The sequence below is a fragment of the Idiotropiscis lumnitzeri genome, chromosome 1 (assembly GCF_059441095.1).
Source record: "Idiotropiscis lumnitzeri isolate Australia: NSW breed Sydney's pygmy pipehorse chromosome 1, RoL_Ilum_1.0, whole genome shotgun sequence".
Lineage (NCBI taxonomy): Eukaryota > Metazoa > Chordata > Actinopteri > Syngnathiformes > Syngnathidae > Idiotropiscis > Idiotropiscis lumnitzeri.
In genome coordinates this window covers 42114076-42139887 of record NC_142391.1, presented here as the reverse complement: position 1 = coordinate 42139887, position 25812 = coordinate 42114076, and the positions used below count along the sequence as shown (strand labels likewise).

The window sequence follows — 25812 nt, the reverse complement described above, 5'->3', positions numbered from 1 at the left end:
CACCGTTTAGTCGTGCCTGTACATCAGAGACACGTCAATCGAGTCAACACTTTTATTTTATTTGACATGTGCAGCACATATCAAACTGCTGTTGTTGCTCACACATGGTAGGTCATCTATTAGCACAGAGACTCATATTTATCAGCCACACACGTGTATATCCCGACAGGTCCCAACTCCCACACGTGCATCACATAGTCAGTACGGTGATTTTTATTTATTTATTTATTTATTTTTTTAAACATTTATATATTTAAGATTGAAAATGTCAGATCCTCATCGCAAGGTCTCATGAGAGAAAACTCACCAAACACTACAGCCACTTCCAGCGCAGGCTTTAATGTCTGCGCAGATGTCTCTCAGAGCTCGGGTGCTTACTTTCAGCCCTCCAAAATCTGTCCATATGTGCACTTTTACTCTGTAAAATGTCCAATTTTTATCGACAATTAACTTTTTATTTGCAATATTACATCCCTGCATCCATTCTCTAAACCACAATTTTATTTATCAGCTTCGCGGCCATGCTCGGGCCTATGTCAGCTGTCTGTGAGTGAAAGGCGGTCAATCACAGGCTGCACATAGACAAATGGAAGTTAAATTCAGGTATGGGAAATTTAGAGTCAATTAATATTCGCTTTTGGAATGTGAGAAGAAGCTGGTTTGGTTCCCACATAGAAGATCCGCCATTTATAAATACTAACTTTTCTTTTTTTGTTTTATTTGTAACGTATTATTCAAATTTTTACCCCTGAAGGAAAATGTCTCATTGTTGATGCCGTTGTTTTTTTTTTTTTTTTTTTCTGATCTCCTCCACAGATGACACTGCAAACAGCACGATGACCTCTTCTATTTCCAACTGGCCGGAAAACACAACAGCTCAAATATAGTGTTGTAGTTCATACAAGATTAGAGCGTTCACAATTAACTTTTGTAGCTATCAAGACTCACCATTGGAAATTTCCTCCAGTTTGTTGCATGATAAATTGATTCTGGAAAACCCACCTCATTAATATAATAGGTCATATAATAATTTCTTACAAATTACAAACATGTTTTCGGTATTGAAAAAGCTTGTGGGATCTGAGCCGGGCCAGCTCAGGGACAAGAACATTCCTGCTGGCCTGCAGTCCATGAACCAAAGTTTGCAAAGACGCTTCGCTAAAGGGGTGCAATACAATAGTAAGTTTTCAGACAAACATTTTTCATTTAGAAACTGTACAACAAATACGACTGAGCAATTGTAATTTGAATCTGTACTTCATAATAAGAGGAAGTTCTTCCAGATGAAATGCAAACGCAGTGAAAGAAAATGAGAAAATGATAACATTTCAAAAGAAAATTAATTGAATTTTTTCATCAAGTGTTTTATATGAATTTGATTTTTAAATAACAGATGTCATTAAAAATAGGGCTTAACAATTATGGGTTGAGGGAATATCTTGTGCATTTTAAATCATTTTAATTGATATAATATAAGCACCTTGGAATTCATATTTAAACTCCTGAGATAAACATGTTTTCTAATATATATGTATCTATATTTTTTTAATCCCCACACTCAAGTGAAAATAGTCATCCGTGGAGATAGGAATACTGGAAAGAGTACTTTATGGTATCGACTGCAGGGAAAGAAGTTTGTGGAAGAGTACATCCCCACCCAGGAGATCCAAGCCACGAGTATCCATTGGAATTACAAAAGTACGTGTTTTTAACATATTTAAACAGCAAAGCCGAGTTCATTTTTCTGAGTACAGTCTGTCTATGGTCACTTGTTTTGCTCATGTTTACACATTTACATGCATTTTCATTCATTCCAGTGGCTCCATATCAAGGTAAACTAGTTAGTTTTAGCTCGACTCTGGTACCCATTGTTAGCTTTTCTGTACTTAGCAAAGTACCTGTTCTTCTTGTAGTCTTCTAAATAATAGAGCAGTAACTGCATCTGTGTGAGAGTGTGAGTGTCCCGATACATTTTCCACTTCAGATCCGATACCGATATTGCGGCCTAGAATAATTCAGATATCCGATATCAGCCTACACCATAGGTGTCAAACTCTGGCCCGTGGGCCAAATTTGGCCCGCAGTGTAATTATATTTGGCCCCCAAGGCTATACCAAATGGCTACTATACCATTTTACATTCTATATGATAATAGTAACATTCAAAACGATAATGTAATTTTAAATAGAAAACATTGTATTCCATTAATAAAAAAAAATCTCCATTTATATTGTTTTTTTAATAAAAACTAAATATCATTTTAAGAAAAATTTAATTAGAAAGGAAACGTCTGACTGGTGAACACCTTTGCTCGATACTGCGGATTTCCTCAGCTCAAAGCCTAAGCCCAGACATTGATGAACTATCATCCAAGAAGAGATGCCAGGTATCTGGCTTGGACACATCAGATTAGATCAGTGTGTAGCAAACTGAGCAATAATTAACATTTTCTTTATGCACTTTTTCTTGCTACTCCAAGACATGGGCTTGAATGGTTGATTGATTTATTATTGTTCTTTAGTTTTAAAATAATTATTATTATTCAAATTTTATTTAGTAAATGAATGTCATTAATGTTTTTTTTTTATTCGATTTTGCATATCTGGACTATTAAATTATATATTGTATAGTAGAAAGTGTTGCTTGTTCCATATTCAATGTTAAAACAAATCTTGTTTGGGTCGATATTAGAATTTGTTCAATGCTGGCCCGCGGCTTTGTTGAGGTTTTACTGTTCGGCCCACTGTGTATTTGAGTTTGACCCCCCTGCCCCAGACGATATGAGCATGAATGATACATGCTGTAATAATTTTTTTCATTATGAATTATTAGAAGAGACTTGATCAAGTTATACTCTTAAACTGTTAATAACAATAGTCTGCAATGGTATGTATGAGAATATATGACCCATTTATTCCAAACATGAGGTGCGTCTGACTATTAAATGGACACATACATACAGTTACTTGTTACCTGTTAAAAAAATGCAGTTAGTAATGTAATCAAAGTAATGTAATATTAATGTAACTTGAATACATGTACCGTATTTTTACGGCCATAAGACGCGCTTGCATCAAAGGGCGCAACACCAGTTGAAGGTGCCATTTCCGTATTTAATGCATATATTAGGCTAGGCGCCGCACTACAAGGCGCGAGCTCGCCTCGAGCTCAGCTCGCGCTAGCTAGCTCAGCTCGCTCGCACTAGATAGTTCAGCTCGCGCTAGCATGCACTAGCTCAGCTTGCTAGCTGATGCCAGTTCACCAGGACTCAATCCCTTTAAGGATCGTTGCCAGAGGTATCACCCCAAGTCAATGACAGATATCCTGAAACTATTATGAATCACTACCAATAACACTAACTCTAACCAATAAGAGGTGTCATGGCAATTCGTCTACTAGACAATGTCAGGGGAGGGACTTCACTGGTCGCCACACTCCTTAGAGTCACGGTTTCAAATCAAAACCAAAAAAACTCAAAAAGATTATAGCAATGGCTTCTTGGGAGCCACTCAGCCTTAGCCAATTACAGCAATGGCTTCTTGGGAGCCACTCAGACTCAGCCAATCACATGGCTGTTTAGAGAGATGTGCTGTTGTGCTTTGGGCTTTTTGTAGTCTGTTGTCTAAACCTGGGACGTTTCTTGCTTGCAATAACATAAATGATAAGCCAGACTACAACATTGTGGACAGCTGCCCTTTTGTCCAGCTTTCTCCTACACCATCACCCAAACACCATAGTCACATAATGTATAAGTCACGGTCAATTAGAAGCATAGATGACTCAGACTTTGTCCAGCAGGGTGTGCTAACATGCACTCCGAACAGCCCAATGAGTAAAAGGATTGATGGTCGAGAGTGATGCTTTGTCCATATAATGGGCGCGTCGCTTTACAAGGCGCCCCGTTTGTTTTGGGGAAGATTTGTGACTTTAAAGTGCGCCCTATGGTCCGGAAAATACGGTAATTACTTTTGGATTGCTCCAATACCAGATATGTTGAAAGAAATCAATACAACAAAAAACAAATCAATATGATGTTTATTTTTATATATTTCTCAGTTTTTTTCCATCTTATGGCTGTTTAATATGCATGGTTTTGGAATGCTGGAGGAAGCCTGTGCGTCCAAAATTCAAATCCAAAGCACAAGAAATGTGAAGGAGACATACGAACAACTTCAGAATCAGAATCAGAAATCCCTTTATTGTCATTGTACTCAAGTGTGCAACGAGATTAGAGAGCTCCCCTCTCCAGTGCAATACAACAATAATTCAGATAAATATATAAATTAGAGATATAAGAGAATAGTTAGTGCAGTGGAAAATAATACTGAATAGGATATATAAAAACACATCACGTTGCTGTTCTGCAAGGTAAGGGTGGTCGTGTGTGTGTGTGAGAGTTTAGAATGGAGATGGCTCTTGGAAAGAAACTGTTTCTCAGTCTATTGGTTCTTGATTTGATGCACCTGTAGCGCCTGCCAGAGGGCATCAGGTCGAACAGGTGTGAGTTTGGGTGAGTATTGTCTTTGACGATATTGAGAGCACCATGTGCACCATGCAGCAGTGAAAGAAAGACAGATAATTCACCTGGTGAGGGAAAGTAGATTTGGTAGCTTCATAAAGTTTTTCAAACCTTTCCACATGACCCGTTTGTAAATTTGTCAAAGTTAGAGAAAAGAGGTTTGCAATCCTCCATGATCCCTCTAATCTCGTTGCACACTGAGTACAATGACAAGAAAGGGCTTTCTGATTCTGATAATAAGCAGCCCTGATGATTTTCACAGTTACATTTCTTTGTAAATGTTATTTAAATTGAAAAAGTCCTGCAGTGAATACGTTCTAAAACAGTCACCATCCACTCCCTTCTTGTTTAGCCAGCAAATTTTGAGCGTGGCGAGGACTCGACCGTGCGATCTCTTTTCCCCACACTGGAGTATAAGGCGCACATGTGTATATAAGCCGCAGCAACTCTTTTTGGGGGGGGACAACAAAAAAATAACGACGTACAAGCCACACCAGGCCATAAGCCGAAGTTTTCCATGTTGAAAAAAATAGTTGTTTACTGCATGTACTGAACGATTTTGTACTGTAAATGCACATAAAGGTACATAAACAGATTGTTAACAGTACCTTTCAACACGGCAACAACGTTGCTAATTAAAACAGAACAGACCCAAGAGAAAAAAAAAATCGAGGTTTATTTAGGGTATTATTTCTGCATGGTTCAAAATCTAGGAAAAAAGTAGCGTCTTATAGTTCGGAAAATACGGTAGTTCTGAAAATAAAATCCGATACGTTTTTTTTTTGTTTTTTTTGTCTGATATCCGTACACCTCTAGCGAGAGTATCATCATAATCTGTGTTTGTGTATAAATTTCTTCTGCAATTTAGCACTTGGGTAATTTCACCTCCTTTGTGTTCCTCATTTATTTTGTGTTTCTCAGCTACTGACGATGTGGTCAAGGTAGAGGTGTGGGACGTGGTTGACAAAGGTGAGTGGTGGCACTAAAGTACGTCTAAATTGGTGTCAAGCTTTTGCTAATCTGACCTCATCACCACAGATCAAACTGCTGAATCTCATGACTCCATGCGTGGTTGTTGTCTTGTTCCCTGTCCTCACCCATCATTTCTTTTCTGAACCCCTCGCGCTCATCTCAGGCCAAAAATATCCTCTTCCTGAAGGTGTAGGTGAGCGCCACTGTAGTGTGTAGAACTTCAACGCTGTCGTGTGCAGTTGGTATGCGCCACCGTCCTCCACTCTTATCAGAGAATCTAAATTTTCAAGGTTTGCTGTTTGGCTACACCTTTAAGTTTGTGGCTGTTTTGTTGTTTGTTTTGTTTTTGCTGTGTTTAGATAGTAGCCCAGATCATCTACGCACTGAGCAACCTGACTGATAGTGATTGTTTGTTTACTGTACTTGAAGCATAACATGTTGAAATGCATCTGTAAGCTGCATTTCTGTAAGCAAAGTATATGTTGCTCTGCTTGTTCAACTCATGAACTAACCTAAAGCAGCAAACCGATGAGAAGAGGACCCTATATTTGATGTAAAACCTAATGCTTCTGATATCTTGATCTTTCAGGCAAAGGCAAAAGGCGTGGAGACAATTTGAAACTAGAGAATGAGCCGCAAGAGGTAATACCAATCACATGACTGTCATGTGTTAAGAAGGAACAAATAGCTTAGTCATAGGATGTGGGTCAGTGATGTGGTTACCATGTTGTTACCAATGTCAAATGGCAGCATTTATTCTTGTGTATTGTTTTCATTTCAGCATCACTGTATTTTTGTGTTGCAGTCAGACGAAGTAGCCCTTGATGCAGAGTTTTTAGACGTGTACAAGAACTGCAATGGCGTCATCATGATGTTTGATATTACCAAGCAGTGGTAAGAATGCTTTGTGTGTCATGTTGTCCGTGCCGTAAGTGCTCATGCTTCAATATGCATGGGAGTGGAGTTATTAGGTTTCATTGCGTGACTATTCATTTGAAAGGAATCAATCATTGATGAAGTAATTACTGTGTGTTGTGTTGCAAGAAAATAAATGCAACAGTTTGGACAACATTGGAGCATCTTATCAGCTATGCAGATTTCCGGTCATTTAGGCCAGAGTAGAGGGCAATTTAGACAATTTTGTAATGACCTTTTATTGAATACATAGGTAGCAGCAGCAGTAGTGGTAATATTTTATAGTGGTTAATTGTTTGCTCTTAGAATTGATAAGGTTTGGGTTGTTATAAGTATTGCTGCTCGTGACTGTTTGTCACTGATCAGTTGCATACGATACACGTGTTCTCAAGTGGTCAGCTCTCTTATGAGGTTGCCGGCCAACGACATTTGGTTAAAATGGGCTGTGTAGGGAAACTGAATAGCTGTAATATTCAAAATTTTCCTATTCGTCAAATATCCCTCTGGAAATGTCATGAGTGGAAGAGCCTACTGGATTTAGTTGGCAAATTTAAAATGTAATTATACTGAGAGGTGTTTCTAATATATTTTCAGGACCTTTAACTACATCTTGAGAGAACTTCCCAAAGTTCCGACTCATGTACCAGTGTGTGTTCTGGGAAACCACAGAGACATGGGTGAGCATCGGGTCATCCTCCCTGATGACATAAGAGAGCTAATCGCTGGACTGAACAGGTAAATATGCAATATCTCAGACCAATTGCCACATCTCCCTAAAACAAGACAATAGCATCAACGCAGAAAGGTAAATTGTAAGTCTGGAGGAACAACAAAATCTCAGAGCGAAACGATTTAGAAAAAAAAAATTGTATTGTCTGTGTGTTCACTGCAAACAGTGAATAGTAATATTGCTCTTAACTCTGTAAACCAGGGACATTAAACATTTGAGCCATAAATAAACATGAAAACACCCCACCAGGATGTTCAGTCCTTCCTGCAGGATAAATTAGGAAGTCAATAAACATTGGAGTGGCCCTGCAGTAATACAGTATTTTGTGTTAGAAAGTGCTATAATTTCCGACCATCTGTGAGGCCGTAAATGTGCATAAGCTGAGTCCTTACCTGTGATTCAGTGAGAAAGCCAAGGCTAAGAAGAAAGAGTGTGTTGGGGGAGAGCAGAAGGTTGCACAGACAGCCAAGTTAGTTTTTCATCCATCCATCCATTGTCTGTTCCGCTTCTCCTCACAAGGGTCGCGGGCGTGCTGGAGCCTATCCCAGCTGTCTTCGGGCAGTAATCCAATCGCAGGGCACACAGAGACAAACAACCATGCACGCTCCCACTCATACTTACTCATACAAAATTTAGAATGTCCAATCAACCTGCCATGCATTATTTTTGGAATGTGGGAGGAAACCGGAGTACCCGGGGGAAACCCACGCAGGCACGGGGAGAACATGCAAACTCTACACAGGAGGGCCGGAGCCGGAATCGAACCCCACGGCCTCTGCAATGTCAGGCCTTCGTGCTAACCAGTCATCAACCGTGCCGCCCCGGCGTTTTTCCATTGATGTTTAATGTATGAAATGTGTCCATCTGTACAGCAGATGTGGACTTGTTCGTAATCATGTAGAATAGTTGTTGGTAGTCAATTTAGATTTTAAGAATTGTTGTGCACATGAAAAATGCAGTTACAATTCCTAGATCATAAATACATTTTAATGTGCACTACTGTTTTTGAAGTTTCAATTCAAATACAAATGACTTTTGTTGTTTGTTGCTTTTTTATACACAATCACTCTGATCAGTTATAATGTACAAATAAGTGATAAATTGAAGCAAATTGAATATACTTCTTCGCGCTTCATAATTCAACTTGTCCAAACTGTGATTGTTTTCCTTTACATTCAAGCAAAGGGAATATGCCAACAAATTGTTATTTATATGAATTATGGTGTGATTTTGATGGCAAGTCCCACTTATGTCAGATCAGGCTGAACTACCATGAGTTTGACACCCCTCATGTGAACTGGTCGTGCTCAGTGATTTCGTAGCTAAGGTTTTACTGCCTCCTAGTGGTTAAAAGAAATACGTTTGGAATTATTTTGCCGAAGCAAATTCCAACTCAAAATAGGATTATATAGGATTTGCACGAAAAAAAAACTCACATAGAATGAACTGTCCATTTTAAGAATTTCAAAGCTGCAAATCCAACTTTAAAGCGTTGTTTTCCAGACCAATGGGATCATCTTACATCCACTATGCTGAATCCTCAATGAAGAACGGCTTTGGCCTAAAATACCTGCACAGATTTTTTAACATCCCGTTCCTACAGCTCCAGGTTGTCTTCTTTCCTTACATTCTATTAGTAGTATTAATGATTTGATTCACATTCCTTTTTTTTTTCACTGCGAATCCTAATCTTTGTGATTTTGTGTCTGAAGAGAGAGACCCTTCTGAGGCAACTGGAGACAAACCAGTTGGACATGGATGCCACCTTAGAAGAGCTTTGTGTGCAGCAGGAGACAGAAGATCAAAATTACGAAATGTACATTCCCTCTTCCTCACTCATATTTTTGTTGTTGTTGTTGATAATGTCATTGTTATAACATCTTCAAACATCCATAGCTTCCTGGAGAACTTGGAGTCCCGCAATAAGGGCTATGCCTCACCTGGTCCAACCAACGGTCAGAGTCCCTCCTCAGGCTCCCAGTCGCCCATCGTTCCTCCTAGTGGGGCCTCGACAGGAAGCTCCAGCCCAAGCACACCTCAACCCCCAATCCCTTCTCAGCCACTCCCACAGTCGCCCGCTGTGTCGGCTCCCTCGGCTCCAGCTCTCGCTGCAGCCGTTGGAAGAGCAGCCTCGCCGTCAGCAGAATTCAAATCCTCAGCTCAATCACCAGAGCACCTTCAGTCCTCCTTCACACCAGTATCAGCCCCCCAGAAACGAAGCTTCATGTCTCGATGGTTTGGCTCATCGCCTGTCCCTGAGGCTTCTGTCAGTACATCAGGTACGACTCCTTTGCACCACAACATCGTCATGATTCCTTTGTTTGCATGCTACATCTGACCAGTGGTCTAGATGTGTCGAATAGGCACTCTTATAAGGGACTCTTTATTCACTCTTGTTTCTTGGATGAAAATCTTAAATAGCATATATGAAAATTTGTATTACTGCTAAGAAGCTGACACTTTAAAGATCTGTTTGAGGTTGGTTGAAAATTAGAAAAAAAAATTTTTTTTTTTTTTTAATAGACTCGTGTGTGTGCATGCATGTACATAATGATATGCAAAGTCTACACCTCCTGTTCAAATACCAGTTTTTTGTGGTATACAAAAAAATTACATCAAGATAATTTGACAACGAAAATACATCATCATTAATGTGACCAATGTAATGTACAACTCAGTAGAGGGGAAAAATCTTTGAGAAGGGAACTCAAAATAAAACTGAGACGTGGTTGGATGAATGTGCACACCCTCTTGTAAATTGGGGATTGGGTTGTGCTCAGAACTATCCTATCACATTCAAACTCATGTTCAATAAGCGTGAGCAGCACACGCACTCGTCACCATTTAAAGTCCCCCTAATTAACCCTAAATGAAGTTCAGCTAGTATCTACTAATAGTACATTTCGCCATCTCTTTCCATGTTGCTGTCTGCCTCTTTGCAGCCTCCCTAATTAGTTATCTTCTCGTTAATTTTGGAAGGATGTCCTGTTCTTGGTGATGACCCCAATTGATGATGACTGACTTTACTGTGTTTCATGGTACATTTAATGCCTGGAAATGATTTTGGTCCATTTTCCTGACTGACGCCTGTGAGCAATGTGATCCCTGTGATGCTGTGGCACCATCCTGTAGCCTGTCTTGTAAGATGTGATACAACAAATGTCACACCTGACATTAACCAGAGGCACTTTAAGTGGTGGTGGTGGTGGTGCTCATGTAGTTAATTGTGAACACAGCCACATCCCCCTGGTGGGAGGATATGCACACAACCACATGAGCTCAGTTGTTAAATTTTTACTTCTCAATATAAAAGTATTCAGTTGTACAGCTTCGGTGACATGAAAAGTGGGAAAAGTTTTGAAACGGTTTTTCTTGATCTTATTTTTTAATAGCACAAAAAAACTGGCATTAGTACAAGAGTGTGTAGACTAGAAGTAGAGAGCAGTCACAAGGTTCTAGTCTGAGCCGCTAAGAAATTCAAAGACTGTAAAATATTCACAGGACTTGTGGGTATTAGAATGTCATGTGATGTCACTGCTTCCTTGCCGCATTTGGGATGGAAAGATTGCGAGCAGCACTGTTGACCTGCAATTGAACACTTAGATATTATCAACAAGAAGAAAAGATTGTGCAGTAATTATTATCTTGATTACTAGTGAGCTGCTGCAATGTTTTCCTCAGAGGACCTATCTGCACCAGCCTGTCCTACTCAAGTACAAAGCGTGGATGACTTTGTGCCAGATGATAGACTCGACAAGAGTTTCCTTGAGGACAGTTTACCCTCAAAAACGAAGGTGCCTCAGCCAGCGCCAGCAGTGGACAGCGACAGGTGGCCAATTAAAATTGTTTTTTTGGGGGGCGGGGCGTGTTAATAGTGATGGAATGTATGCACAATAATTATTTAGAGATTGTTGTTACTATGTTCTGTTATTTATATGATTTTAGAATTAAAATGAATATATTCAAAGAAATAAAATGTTGCATTTTTATATTGCAACTTCATTCGGTACACTCGCGCAGTTTAGGTTGTCTCATAGATGAGCAGTATCACAAATGCTTTTGCAAAAATTTGAATGTTTTTATTGACATTTTTGGGGATATCAAAAGCTACATTTTAACATATAGTAGACACATGAATATGATGCAGAGCTTGCTTAAAGGACCTGCCTAGACAACCACATTATCTTACATAGACATGCAAAGTATACAGGATATGTGATTTTGTTTTCTTTCCTAGTGATTGTGAAGACAGAGGAAACCCCATGGTGTCTGGCTTCCAGGATGAGCTTGATCCTGATGACACAGCTCCCAGTCTTCCTCAGCCTAAAATGCTGCCTCCCGGTCAAGATATCATTCTGACCAGTGATGAGGAGGACCAAACGCTAGTAGCCCCTTCTGTGAAAGAGGACCAGGACCTGGACAGTGAACCTGAGTTGAAAAGGTAAGTCTTGACACATAACCAAAATGTGTTGAATGCAATAACGCGTTATTCACAATGAATTATTAATTACAACTTGTCTTGTGTTTTGCCTCAACGTAAACATGTTATAAACACAACAATTGAACGCAGAGACGATGGGAATCTAATACCTGGTCAGCAAAAGTTAAGATTATTAAATACATCCATCCATTATCTGAACCGCTTTACCTCACGAGGGTCGCGGTGGTGCTGCAGCCTATCCCAGCTGTTTTGGGGCAGTAGGCGGGGTACACTCTGAACTGGTTGCCAGCCAATCGCAGGAAACACATAGTCGAACAACCATACGCAATCACACTCACGCCTAGTGACTATTCAATCAACCTGCCTTGCATGTTTTTGGAATGTGGGAGGAAACCGGAGAAAACCCACGCAGGCACAGAGAGAACATGCAAACTCCAGACAGGCAGGCCGGAGCCAGAATCAAACCCTTCACCTCTGCACCGTGAGGCCGTCGTGCTAACCAGTCGTATACCGTATTATATACAGTATATATTATTATTAAATACATAACATTGTTAAAATAGTACTCATTTTATAATGCCTAATTGTATAGTGAGTATACTTGAGTTCAACATTTGTGTGCTATTGAAATTGTTCATTTAAAATTTACAACAGTTCTATGGCAATTTATAATTGTATAGCAAGTAAACTCCCATGCACAAGGAAACCATAGTCAAATGTATACATTTGCACCTTTTTCTAATTTTCAGAGAATTGAATTTGTCTTAATATTGTTTCCAGAGAGTAGAGTATGCCTAAATCAGATTACTTATTTGGAATAAGCAAATCACATGATTTCAACCAAATACAGAGGAGCAGATTCCATTCTTAAAATCAGAATTTCTTTCATACTTTGGACTTAAAATTTGCCAGAGCATTGTGAATCTTGCCCAAGTCTGCCATTACAGTCAACGCCACTCATTTCCTCTACAAACTTGATTGAGACTTCTCATCCAAAAAGTACAGTATTTGTACCGGTGCTATGTCGGAAAAAAGGATATTTTGTTGGATCCATAGTTGATCTTGTGACATGTTGTGCTCCCAACTCTTACAATTCTATCTAACGTAGCAGGTTGTAGCGCTATAACGCATGTCCGTGGAGACATAAGATTTTTGAAAGTTTATTTTCTGTAATCTCTGTTTCAGCTACATCACCAAACCAAAGGTGGCATCTGAAGCTTCGGAGCTTAGAGAGCAGCCTGCTGCTCCTATCTTGCTCACATTAATTCCAACATCAGAACAGCCCACCCAGCAGCAAAGAAAAAAGAAAGGAGTCTCACCCATTGCTGGGGACTCTGATACCGACCCAGAGGGACCTGTGGCCCAACAGATGCTTTCTTTTGTTATGGATGACCCTGACTTTGAGTCTGAAGCATCAGACACACCAAAAATAGCAAAGGTGAATGTAAACCAAACTTGACAGTATAGCATGCATATGACTGTTGTCAACAAACACCCACAGATCTTTTTACTCATGGGCATAACAAGGAGCAAAATATTTAATTTACAGCTGTAAAATGTGAGGATACATTGGGTTCAACGGGATAAAAATAAAGCTTCTTCAGTGAATTATGTACTTGTAAATCCAGATAGTTTACCTTCAAATATTTTACCTTTTGTTCTCAAAAAAATAAATTGCCGGTCGGTCGTAACCATAATCCTATTGTTATCCTCAGAGTACACTCCCTGGCAGGGATGAACTTCTATCTGACCTCTCAGATGATGACTTGCAGTCAGCCAAGGTGCCAAAACCTGTGAATCCCACTGTGATCTCTTTTAAACAAAAGGATGTTACCGACCTTTTTGGCCTTGGCATCCAAGAAGAACCTTCAGCAACCAAAGAGAGCAGTGAGGAGCAAGAAGGCAAGTTGTTGGAAATATTTGTTACCATAGCTTCCGCAGCCTTCTTGCTTATGTATCAATAAAATGTTGGCTTGTGAGATAAATCTTTTCCGCGATAGTGATGGTTTTTGCAAATTACCATCTTTTTGCCAAACTTTGCAGTCCATGCCAGCTCGTCACTTTACGGTGTGGAAAGGTAAAAGCTGGTCTATCTTGGGTCTCGACGACTAGATATTATTAGCCACGGAAAACGTCATACCACAATGTCACAATGTATGAGACGGTAAAGAAAAGGCAACAATGCAGGAGATCCATCCTAGCCCAGGGTCGCTCACACTTTATCAACATTTGAGCTACTTAGAAAATGTCCGAGTCTAAATTATCTACCCTTTTTTATTTATTTATTTATTTTAAAAATATAGAATTAGAATGCTTTATGTATACAACATTGGTGTTTTTTTTAATGCCATGAGAGCTACTGACACTCACTCCCATCGCAATTGACCAGTAGCTCACGATCGACGTGATGGGCCTGGCCTTTAGTGTTCCCTCTTCACTGGCATGTGGTTGTTTAATACAACAAAAACCTTAGTTTGAGAAAACATTTAAACGGCATCTGACAGTTCTTTCAACAAATTAAATGAATTTCAGTGTGTTTAGCGTCACCGTTTTCTGCAAACTTGGTACCTAAATGGCAAGCTTAAAAAAAAGTCATACGGTACCAGATAAGTTGTTCCAGTAACCTTCACATCCTTTGCCAACCGTAACACTTAAAATAAATGTGTATTGGTTAGTGCTCTGTCAATTAATACTACATTACACAACTAATGTTGGTATTTAATTCATTTTCAGAGAAAGAAAGCAAACACTCCTCCAAAGACAAGAAGAAAAAAAAGAAGAAAAGTAAAGAGGTGACGTATTCAACGGTTTTGCATGGTGATGTCAACGGTTGCTTGTGTTTAAGCAATTGCTTCAATAAGGCTGTTCCATTCTCAGGAGGACGAAAAGAGTAAGAAGAAACATAAACACAAGAAAAAGGAAAAAGATGAAGCTGTTGACGAAAAAGAGAAAAAGAAGAAGAATTCGAGGACCAAGAAAACAGAAGTGGATGAGCTGGAAGACTTTCTAGGAGGAGGATCAAGTTCCACAAAAAGAGATGATGGAGATTACGAAGAACTATAAAATGGCCCCTCCCCACCCTCCGTTTATTCTTAAACTGAACCTGAAAACAACCGTGGCAAGAAATGAGATCACTACCTGATTCCCTGACTTGTATGTGCACAAAATTGTTTCCCAAGCCATACAAAATGCAATACACGAGACTACCGACAACCACCAGGTAAAATCAGACACTCTGGATGTGGCCGTTTGTTCCTTTTGGTCTGACCGAGTTTTCCTTGACAGCACTTATGTGGTGTATTTCATTCCATTCAGTTACAAACAGCGAGGAGAATACAAACTGACGATCAGTAAAGCTGTATTCTTTTTTTTTTTCTCTCTTTCTTTGATGTGTGTGGACATTTGTGACTTATTTGATTCTCTTCAAGAACTCAACCGCCAGTTAGTCTCAGTAATTAGGAACTACCATTCTGTCAGAATCTTGGTGTGGTTGGAATAATATTTGCCAGCATGCTCGAAGTAACAAATGCTTCCTCTTTTCTCTCTGTCCTTATATTGTTTTGCTTCGACGTGTAATGGTCCATTTTTTTTCCCAGGTTTACAACTTTAAAGTTAGCAAGAACAGAAGGCTGCTTTTGGGGCAAAACTGTAGTGTACATGCATACGACAACCTTCTGCTTTCAATTATTGGGGTAAACTGAGTAACATTATCCAGAATACTAACAGCGAACATTGGAGTTTTTCTTCTGTTTTTAGAGCAGCACGTTTCATCAAGTAACAGCTGGTCTTTGTCATGCCACTCTACGTGCATGGGGAGGTAGGAACAAATAGATGAAATATATGTGCATTCTATTATCATTGTACGGTGATATGTGACTGACCTAAAACCAATTTCCTCCCAAAAAAATGATTCAATCATCAGTCGGTTTTGTATCTCCATCGGAAAAGTGGTTTAGATTTTAAATTATATCCAGGTCAAGAGGTAGCTTGGTTCAAAGGTCAGACCAGCAAATTTTGTCACAACTTTACATGTTAATTTAAGTCTCACATTTAATTGATGATTTCCCAGAGTGAGACCACTCATACTGAATGTTCTCATTTTATTGTTGTAGACCAAGAGAATAAAAAAAGTCATAATTCTAAAATTGGCTCATTGTGGATGGAGCAAAACTACAGCTGCCAGATGTGCTGTAATCTGTTGACACATCTTGCAGAGGAACCATCACTGTACTTAGTTTGAAAAGGAAAAAAAGCTGCAAGACCTTTTCTCGCTGGCATTGTCTACATCCAAAGCTGTTTTCTTTTAACGCCTTAACAATGAGACTGTGTGCCGCTGTCAGAAATCATTTTAAGTGTTCTGACTATGATTTTAGATCTGCGACCAGATTAGCACCTTTGCTGGTGAGACTCACTTATAAAAACTGTTTTAAGATTTCAATGACTGGCTAAACTTTGTCCTTTGGTTTGTGTTCGGTTTCTGCATGTTGCAACATTTCCATTTTCAATGATTTGATAACTTATTGTTAGTTTGGTTTTGCTACAGGATGATGGCATGAGCGTGTTGGCGTGTGTACATTATGGTGAAAACGCTCAAAAACACAATGCAACTTTTCATTTCTTACTGTTTACAGTGCAATGTTTTTCTCCTGTTAAATGGTTTTCTTTTAGGGAATCATACGCTGTTATACATTCTTGTATGTTTCAGGCCAGAATGGCTGCTCAAGATGGAAATTAAATGTATCATAAGACTGTGTGCCCATCATACCTGTATTTTCAATACTAAGTGGAGCACAAGAAGACTTCTTAACGTATCCATCTTATCTCCCACACTCCAAATTTACACTCTGTTGGTTTACCAAGTATGTTTAAAATTTCACATGTGAAGTTTTACAGCATTGATCCAGTTTTTTCCCCTTCTCCATATAATTCAGGATTAATGCTGAAAGCAGTTTCAAGCAAAGCATGAAACCTGGATGTACAGCAAGAAAAGAATTTATAAATTATGAAAATAATATATAAAAAGGTCAATGATTTTCCATGAAATTGTTAGATGGGAAATATGAAAGGTGATTTGTTATGAAAACAATAATATTTTGTAGAACTGACATGCACTTTGAAGTTTTTTTTTTTCAGGTATCTGGTTTCTTCCAACTCATCATGCAAATGATATAACTGCCAAACAAATTTTAAGATTTTTGCAAGTGTTGGATGAAAAATGCAAATCTGAAAGAGCCAATATTTCTACGGAGAGTAATTTTCGCTCAAAGATCTGACTTGGACTAAAACAAATAAGTTAGGCAGTTATGTTATTAGCATGATGAAATGCATATACAGTATAACATTTTTTTAAATGAATCCCATAATTTCTTCCCTACTGTATGACATGTCCCATCTTTACACTGTGTGAGTATGACAATGTTTGGTTTGTCCAATAAATGCAAACCTATTTCTTAAAAAGCTGCAATTGTTCTTTTCTCCCCCCAATATAAACGTTTTAAGGTAACTGGCCATCGTTTGCATGGCGAGTCTTGTTTGCTTTCCAAGAAACTAACTGGGGGGCCTTTATGCAAGGGATTGACAAATAATAGGCGTTGGATAGCATTGCATGAAAAAAAATTAATACCCTTGATGAAAAAGTAAGTAGCCTGAATATCAATAGCAGATGTCTCGGATTGGCTGGAGACTGTATCAGCTGACCTTGGACGAGAAACAATGAACTTCACCACATGCAGTAAAATTCAACTAATTAAAAAAAAACACATTTAATATCTGCACTGAATATAACAAAGTGTGATTTTGAAATGTTTCAAAGGCATATTGAGCAACTGCATTCCCCTCTCCCCTCAGCTTTGCATCTTGGGGAGAGTTATTGATCATGGTAACTCAACAATTATGCGGTATATTTAAAGATAAAAGATGTCCTTGGGTAACTGCTGGCAAAAAAAACATTTGAAAAAACATTTTAGCTAGTAGGTGGTGCTACAGTACATTAACATATGTTTGGAGTATTCAGGCATGGACTATTGTCAAATGGGACATATATTGAGAAGAAATTATGTGACTCAAGTTTCAGCAGCTTTTGTAGTCAAAACAACGTCAAACTAAAGTAAATTTCAAATGGCAGGTTTCATGTTCGATTTAGCATATGGCTCCATGAGACTTTTTTTTTTTTTATAGGTCTTGGCCTGTTGGATATACCGCCAAATTTTCATAGATAAGTGGTTCTCAAACTTTTTTCAGTGATGCACCCCCTGTGAAATGTTTTTTTTTTCAGCCAAGTTCACCTTAACTCTCTCTTCAACTGATTGACAGGTAACCAGAGGTGGCACGTGACAAGTTGGGTCGAATCATTCTAGGTTGGGGGAATCTGAGTTTTTAAAATAATGATATGGAATAACCTATTGAACATAAAATGTATTTTATGATCTTATATTCTAATTCAATAATTTAAAAAAAAGATTTTTGCGCGTTTGTCTTATTTAAAATCTTGCGTACCCCCTGGAGTTCCTTCAAGTACTCCCAAGGGGTACTAGTACCCCCATTTGAGAACCACTGTCATAGATATAGGTGAAACGTAAAAATTGTGCTGTTTTGTTAAATATTTGTAGGGGGCAGTAAAGAGACTTTTTTTTTTTTAATTCCACAGTTAAATAAAATATTGATTATTTTGCCAGGCCTGACGTGTGCAAAGCTTCATGGGTTTTGGGGCATTTTCTTGGAGAATAGCACATTGTCAATGCAACAGCTTAAGGTAAAATTTCACAATTTATGCATTAAAATATGATGAAGGCCAAAAAACTATTCCAAACAAATATGATTTAAGTCTAGTAAAGCTGCATGGGGAAAAAAACAAACAATGGAATATATTTCCTTTAGCCAATCGGTGGCGCTACAACAATGATGAAAAATGAGTTTGTAGCTGTCTTCAGGCCTGGACTATCATCAAATAAGAGGAATCTTTACAAGTAATAATTTCAGTGAAGTTACAGAGGCTTTTGTAGTCAAGGCGATACCGACCTTTAAATCAAATTCTAAATGGGGAACTTCCTGTTAGGGTTCTCATAAGTTCTTTTTTAGGTCTTGGTGTGTTATTTATACAACCAAATTTTAGTAGATTTAGTAGTCGTACTACCGGGGCTGCCTTTTTTTAAAATAAAAAATCTAGGGGGCGCTAGTAAGCAATATTTTTTTTCGTTAAATGCACAATTAACTAAATAAAATATTGATGATTGTGCCATCTAATGTTCATCTAGATCAGGGATGCCCACGTGTTTTCATTATACGAGCTACTTATAGAATAAGTTAACCAAGTCCAATTGACCCATCAACTTTACTTCACTTTGAACGTATAATTAGAATGCTTTATAGGTACAGAATAAAACTGCATGAAACCATATTGCAAACTACAACTAGTGCACATTTTCTGTCCTTACTTTACCGATTACTTGCGCTGATTGAATGAGTCATGGACAGAGAGGGCAACATCCATCCATCTTCTGTACCGCTTCTCCTCACTAGGGTCGCGGGGGCTGCTGGAGCCTATCCCAGCTATCTTCGGGCAGTAGGCGGGGGACACCCTGAACTGGTTGCCAGCCAATTGCAGGGCACACAGAGGCGAACAACCATCCGCGCTCACACTCATACCTAGGGGCAATTTAGAGTATTCAATCGGCCTGCCATGCATGTTTTTGGAATGTGGGAGGAAACCGGAGTACCCGGAAGAAACCCACGCAGGCACGGGGAGAACATGCAAACTCCACACAGGATGGCCGGAGCCGGGATCGAACCCACGCCCGATGCTGTTAGGGCAACATAAGTCTGGAAATTACTACTGCTTTAGTTATCAAAGTTCTACCTAGGCAATCGGCCTTTTTATTCAGAATAAACTTAAATGGCCCATTTTCAAATGACCAAATGTCAAAAGCCTTTAATGTATTATTTCTCACACGTACAGTATTTATAGATAGATAAGACTGCAGAAGTGTCGTATTGGCATTAAATATAAGAAACGTCGTATAAAGCACAACGATGGCTGAGTTGACCCAATATTATGCAATTTGGAAGGCGTTGCACTATCCCTCAGCTCTTATTTTGGAGAATGTTATTATGGATTAATTATCCACGTGCTAGTATCGAGTGCTCCTATTGGCCCCGACTTTGGCCAATGAAGGGCGCTGTTGTATACAGGACTGCTTTCCATGTGGGACCTGGCTGCTGCTAAGTGCTAGCAAAACATGGTAAAGTATTTCTAACTCACTCAAGTATTTTGTAGAACAAGATTATATCGTCGACTTTGGCTTAGTAGAAAAGCTGTCCCCCGTGTCGGTACGTTTTCGTGTTATTGTGTTTCACCCACAAGGAATACTTTATAGACTAGACGGAGGGAGCATCTCGTATAAGTAAACTATTTGTTAACGTGAAAGACGTTAGACGTTTTCATCGTGACATAATTAACCAATTACGCAATTTACTTGTCAGATTCACCGAAAGTTATCGTGCAGAAGAAAGTGAAAACAAACCGCCATCGTTGTTTTTTTTTTCCCATCATTATCCACGTCACTCTTGTCTGTTATGCTGTGTTTTAGACAATAATACGTTAATCATAGTCAGGTGCATCATGATCAAAAAATGTCTTTTAAGTTTAATTTGTAAAGCGAAAGGGGCAAACTTGTATTTTTTTGCGTGTCTATCAAATGTTGATATCAAGTAATGGTGATCAAAGAATGCCCCACGAGATATTTGAACATAAATTTTTTATGTTCCTTTACTTTTAATGTGTTGGCTTTGTAACGTGATATAAAATAATAGTCCCACAATGGAGAAATTTGTAGTGTTACTGCAGCAAAGATGTAGATCACACAGGGCTGCGTAATGTAGCCGTTAATGTATAACATTAGCAGCAGACATTCATAAAAAGCATGCAAATATACACAGTATATACGTATATACACAAATCCCCATGTATATACACACTTACATCCCACAACATTTACAAGTGTAAGGAAACACTCCTAATGTCTGTCCATATTGATAGCTTCGTCGAGAGGTGAGACTAAGGCGGGAGTACTTGTACCGGAAGGCACAAGAAGACCGGCTCCGAACCATTGAGGAGAAGAAACAGAAGCTGAAGGGTGCTCTTGATGGTATGAATGGCATCCTCGTCGTCATAAATGGAATCGCATTATGTATGACATCAACCTCACTATTTCTCCCTCTCTGTAGAAAACTGTCTGCTTCCAACTGAGGTACGCAAAGATGCATTGCAGCTCCAGAAACTTCTGGAGTATGATGATGAAGGCGCAGAAGGTTAGTGTTGTGTTAGTGCTAATAACCAAATATTGCATGCTTATACACTTCTTCTACCACCCTTAATTTATATCACAACATTGTTTCTCTTCCAGGTGTCAGCTCACATATGGATGATGAGTACAAATGGGCTGGAGTTGAAGATCCAAAAGTCCTGGTTACCACTTCCAGAGACCCGAGTTCTAGACTCAAAATGTTTGCGAAGGTTTGGCTCAGTTGTTTGTGAGGGATTACTAAAGTAATTATCTCGTTAACATAAAGTGTCAGGTCACTGATAGTGTAGTGGTACACTCGCCTGAGTTGTGTGCGGGCAGCGTGGGTTCAGTGCCCACTCAGTGACTGTGTCTATGTCTGCCCTGTGACTGGCTGGCAACCAGTTCAGGGTGTAGTGTGCCTTTCGCCCGTAGTCAGCTAGGATAGACTCTAGCACCCTCCCGCGACCCTGTACAGGATAAGCGGTGTGGATAATGACATGACATGACATAAAGTGTCAGACCAGTAACAACATATCAGCATAGGTTGAGTGAGAATTTTTGTGTACAGTATCTGATATATTAATGAAAATTCAATGTTCCTCCTGATGGCATGCACCATGTCCATTCTGTGTGTCCTAATAACGGCTTCTTTATATACAACTGAAAACACATTTTTATTGTCTTTCTGTAGTTCCGGATTTGATTTATATAATTGTTCACCCTGATTTACTTTACAAAAACAAAATGTACTGCCTGTCTTTCAAAAAACTAGTAACTCCTCCTCTTCTGGCACAGGAGGTAAAGTTGATGTTTCCTGGAGCTCAACGAATGAACAGGGGAAACCATGAGATTGCTACTCTGGTCCGAGCCAGCAAAGCCAACAATGTTACTGACCTTGTCATCATTCATGAAACCAGAGGACAGCCAGGTATGTTTATTAATTCGTCAAATTTATATGTTTCAGGACTGGTTTCATAATGTATATATTTCAAATCCAAACTTTGAACTATATGTTTTCCCCATGGAGACTAACTAGTGGTGGGCGACACTTATCGTCATCAATATTATCATTTCTTTCACAATGTCCAATTTCACATTATCGCATAGTAATACTTTTTGGAAAAAAAAGACAAACGGGTCCATTGATTGGATGCAAAGTTGGAGAAAGTGATGGAACTCCTCATTGGGCGAATCAGCATCCATAGAAAAGAAGAACGAAGTGATAAGTCGTCATTCTGCGAATCAGCGGGCAGGATTCAGTCACGTGACTATGGGAAGCTGCTGAGTGGAAGATGGCATTGTTTCAAACTCAGGAAATGGCGACATCTTTCGTCTCAGCCAGTATTTCAATAGGAAGACCTAAGTCCTCGTCAATGGCCTAAAAGGATATGGGGTTGACATATCGGTCAGAATAACATTGTAAGATGTGGCAAAACAGATAATTGGCACCAGCAAGCAGCTGCTCTTATATAACCATAATTCGATCCCTAGTATGTACACATTAATAAGATGATAGAACATTCAACTTTGCAGCGTGGGCCATAATTTCTGAGATGTTTATCAGTGATAGTGCATCTTAAATTTAAGGCAATACTGTGGCCTTAAAATTTTGGGCTGTAATTGTTTAGTGAATTTTAAAATGGAGCCAAAACTATACACAATGCAGAGTTGCACTCATACTGTGAAAAACATGCTTTAATTATTTTTTTGTATGAATTGTTAGAAGAGACTTAATCACATTGTACCATTAAGATAAATAAAAATAGTAGGTAGGCATGAGAAAATACGACCCTTTTATTCCAAACATCTGGGTTACTCAAATTCAACCTCAAACATGACAATGTGTTGCACTTGAATAAAATTAATGAAAAATAAATTAAAGCAGGCCTCTTGACTTTTTTTTAAACTTTTTGTAAACTGGCATGCCTGACATTTTTACCTGGTTACACCAGTACTGTGAGCCGATGCAAATAACATATCGGACACCACTTATACAAAAAGAAATACTAGACAAATTTAATCCTTTTTGGGCACCAAGCATTTTTTTTTTTTTTACGTAAAAGGGCGTGAAATCAGAGGCGTGGTAACGAATTGTATAATAAACACTTATGCTGATTTTTGATTTTGTTTTACTTAACCTTTATACAAACATTTTGTTTTTCTTCACTAGTATGGCTAATTTAATAGATATAGATATATAAACGACTTATTATTATTAAATGGATTGTCGACGAGTTTGATCGTCAATGCCGTTGTGATTAGATGGCTAATCTTGGCAGCCCTAATAGGGGCTACCAGTATTTTAAAGTTTTGGGGAAACAGTTGTTTTAACTTATAGGTAGTTACAGCAATCATATGACTCTAATGAGTCTCCTGGCGCGCCCCTTGTCGCGTCACCTATTTTTGTACATTGAATGCTTGCGAAATTTAGCCTCAGTGGTAGAAAAGTCGTCAAAAACGATGTAGATTAAATTAAAAACTAATCTTTAGCAAGTATGGCAGCAACTCATTTTATAGTAACTGCAAATCCAGGGCTTCCATCCCTGCTCATTATTTGTTTTCATTTCCATCTTTAGTTCAACAATCAGTGGGCTGTTATGCACAACTAATAGAAGCCCATTTGTAAAATAAGGCTTTGAATAAAACTGTCAATATAATCGTGGTGTGAATGAAAGTAAGGCTGAGATTGTTTGTTCATATTTGCAGATGCCCTTGTGGTGTGCCATCTACCATTTGGACCCACAGCTTATTTCACGCTTTATAATGTGGTAATGAGGCATGATGTCCCAGACATCGGCACCATGTCTGAGGCCTACCCCCATCTCATCTTTCACAACTTCACCTCACGGCTTGGCAAGCGCGTGAGTACTCCAATCATGCTCTGCTCACATGCCACAGATAGCATCTCTCATCATTTGTCCGTTAGCTCACCTAATTAATCCTTCTCGCACAGGTATCCAATATCCTCAAGTATCTTTTCCCAGTGCCCAAAGAGGAGAGTAGGCGTGTAATCACATTTGCCAACCAAGAGGACTTCATCTCTTTCAGGTCAGTGTAAATGTGGCCTCTAATTTTAAGACCACACTATATCATGTGCAATATGAAGACAGAGCAGTAAATGTGTTAATCTGGTACTCTTTGCATTTCAACTATTTTTTTATATATATACAGACATCACACCTACAAAAAAACTGACCACAAGAACATAGAACTGACAGAAGTGGGGCCCAGGTTTGAAATGAAGTGTAAGTATAAACTGAGCCTGGTTTAGAACTCTGGGGCAAATGTCTTAACCAGAACATGTTACAGATCTTAACCACAATGTTTTGATGTATGCATTTGCGTAAAAAGATTTTTAAAAAACAGGGCTCAGTATGAATCATGGTACAACAACCAATTACAACAGAGAAATTGATCCATGTTGGGTGGCATACCAATGAACCACATTTGAACATGCAAGTTAGATGCGCTCCTCATCTGAACGCCACTTTCATGCAGAAAAAATGTCATTTTTTACACAGCGGAAACTAGGGTGAGAATTGATTAGAATTCAGGCCATTCCGATCACATTATCAATACTACTTATCGTTTGGATTTCTTATGGATTCTCATTGGGTGAGGGAATGAAATAGTAAAAATGGGTTTGTTTTGTGTTTGTTCCTATTGGTCCCTTTTTATCCATTTTAACTATGTTTTCAGACTTGTTTAAATGAACAGTGATCATGATCTTGTAAACACTTTTGATTTTTGATCAAATAAAATATCACTTCTGATGTTGGAGGTAATTGTAACATATTTTAGATCGATGCACTAAGGCTATGTTCACACTGAAGTTCAATTGTGATATATTTATATTTGCCTATATGCGACACCTATCTTCATTAAAAAAAAAAGTTAATGCGAAGTTGTTTTGAATAACGGTGTTGTCTTCTCAGTTAACTCATTTAATCCCACTTGAAACATGAAGTAGAAAGTGGACACATGTTGATAATAGTATGCATGGCAATGACATGAGGAGTTTGAAGACTGTCCTCATGACCCCAAAATATTTCTTCTGCATGTTACTCTAGAAATATGAGATGATAAAAGATGAATCCCTCCACGCGGGACGATCTGTAAACACTTGGCCACGTGACATTTTATTTATTTATTTTTTCATTTATTTATGTGGTGCACGTCACTTATAATCAAGATTTGTGCCCATGTGTGTTGTTCACATTTGAAGTGGCATTTTTTTTTGGTAACCTGAACCAGCACATAAAAAGATTGGTTTTAACAAAAGAAAATCTGAATTGGGCATCATGCCCTGCAGTTTGAACATAGCCTAATTGAGGGTAAAATTATACATCTTCATTTAAATGTTCTGAACTAGATGGGGCTGGTCTGTGCCATGAAACTCCTGGGCTGAAAACGAATTCCACTGTGCCCCTGGATAAATCAATCCAGTTTATTAAGTGTTAGAACAAATTTTTGTTCTATAAAATGTGTAAAATTTTGTCTGACCGTAAATCCTGCTTTCTTTTTCTAGTATACATGATTAAACTGGGAACCCTGGAAAATGAGGAGACAGCAGATGTTGAGTGGCGACACCACGCATATACGCACACGTCCAAGAAAAGAAGGTTTCTCAGTATTCAATAGGTTTATAAATAAGGTTGTGGACAGTTATCTTATACTTCTGTATAGAATGAGTGGATTTTTTTTCCAAGTCATGTGTCTTATCGGTGAGCCACCATTAAAAAAAGTACAATTTCCCTTTGTCCACTGTAGATGTCAGTATTTGTCAAGTGATGTCCTTGCATATACAATTAATTAGACAGATTTTTTTTTAAATAAAATGGATTATTTGTATTTGCTTTTTTCTTGACTAACAGCCACCAAACTTCAAATGATAAGTGCAATTGCCACTCTAGACAATATACGACAGGAGCGTCCCAATATGACGGACATCCAT

At 38.7% G+C, this 25812-nt stretch overlaps 2 protein-coding genes across 3 annotated transcripts in view; both read left to right on the top strand.

Annotated features, from left to right (window-relative positions):
- Positions 1–16327, top strand: part of rabl6b (RAB, member RAS oncogene family-like 6b) — a 17898-nt gene extending 1571 nt beyond the window's left edge. The window contains exons 2-17 of one of the 2 annotated variants that reach the window (XM_088301587.1): positions 817–1179; positions 1564–1698; positions 5441–5488; positions 5655–5684; positions 6081–6133; positions 6297–6385; positions 7001–7141; positions 8640–8745; positions 8849–8952; positions 9033–9415; positions 10818–10965; positions 11374–11577; positions 12763–13015; positions 13293–13479; positions 14311–14369; positions 14455–16327. In XM_088301587.1, coding sequence (XP_088157713.1) covers positions 1050–1179; positions 1564–1698; positions 5441–5488; positions 5655–5684; positions 6081–6133; positions 6297–6385; positions 7001–7141; positions 8640–8745; positions 8849–8952; positions 9033–9415; positions 10818–10965; positions 11374–11577; positions 12763–13015; positions 13293–13479; positions 14311–14369; positions 14455–14640 — 2256 coding nt within the window. In that variant the 5' untranslated portion in view covers positions 817–1049 and the 3' untranslated portion in view covers positions 14641–16327. The remainder of the gene's footprint in view (positions 1–816; positions 1180–1563; positions 1699–5440; positions 5489–5654; positions 5685–6080; positions 6134–6296; positions 6386–7000; positions 7142–8639; positions 8746–8848; positions 8953–9032; positions 9416–10817; positions 10966–11373; positions 11578–12762; positions 13016–13292; positions 13480–14310; positions 14370–14454) is intronic. The other variant, XM_088301588.1, reaches the window with a different exon arrangement.
- A 1166-nt stretch (positions 16328–17493) lies between these two features.
- imp4 (IMP U3 small nucleolar ribonucleoprotein 4) lies at positions 17494–25709 on the top strand. The gene is given in 10 exon segments (XM_088307827.1): positions 17494–17503; positions 19850–19902; positions 20612–20720; positions 20800–20883; positions 20979–21088; positions 21654–21786; positions 23565–23792; positions 23795–23906; positions 24030–24103; positions 25387–25709. Coding segments are annotated over 10 exon segments (1026 nt in total). The 3' UTR covers positions 25500–25709.
- The last annotated feature ends 103 nt before the right edge of the window (positions 25710–25812 follow it).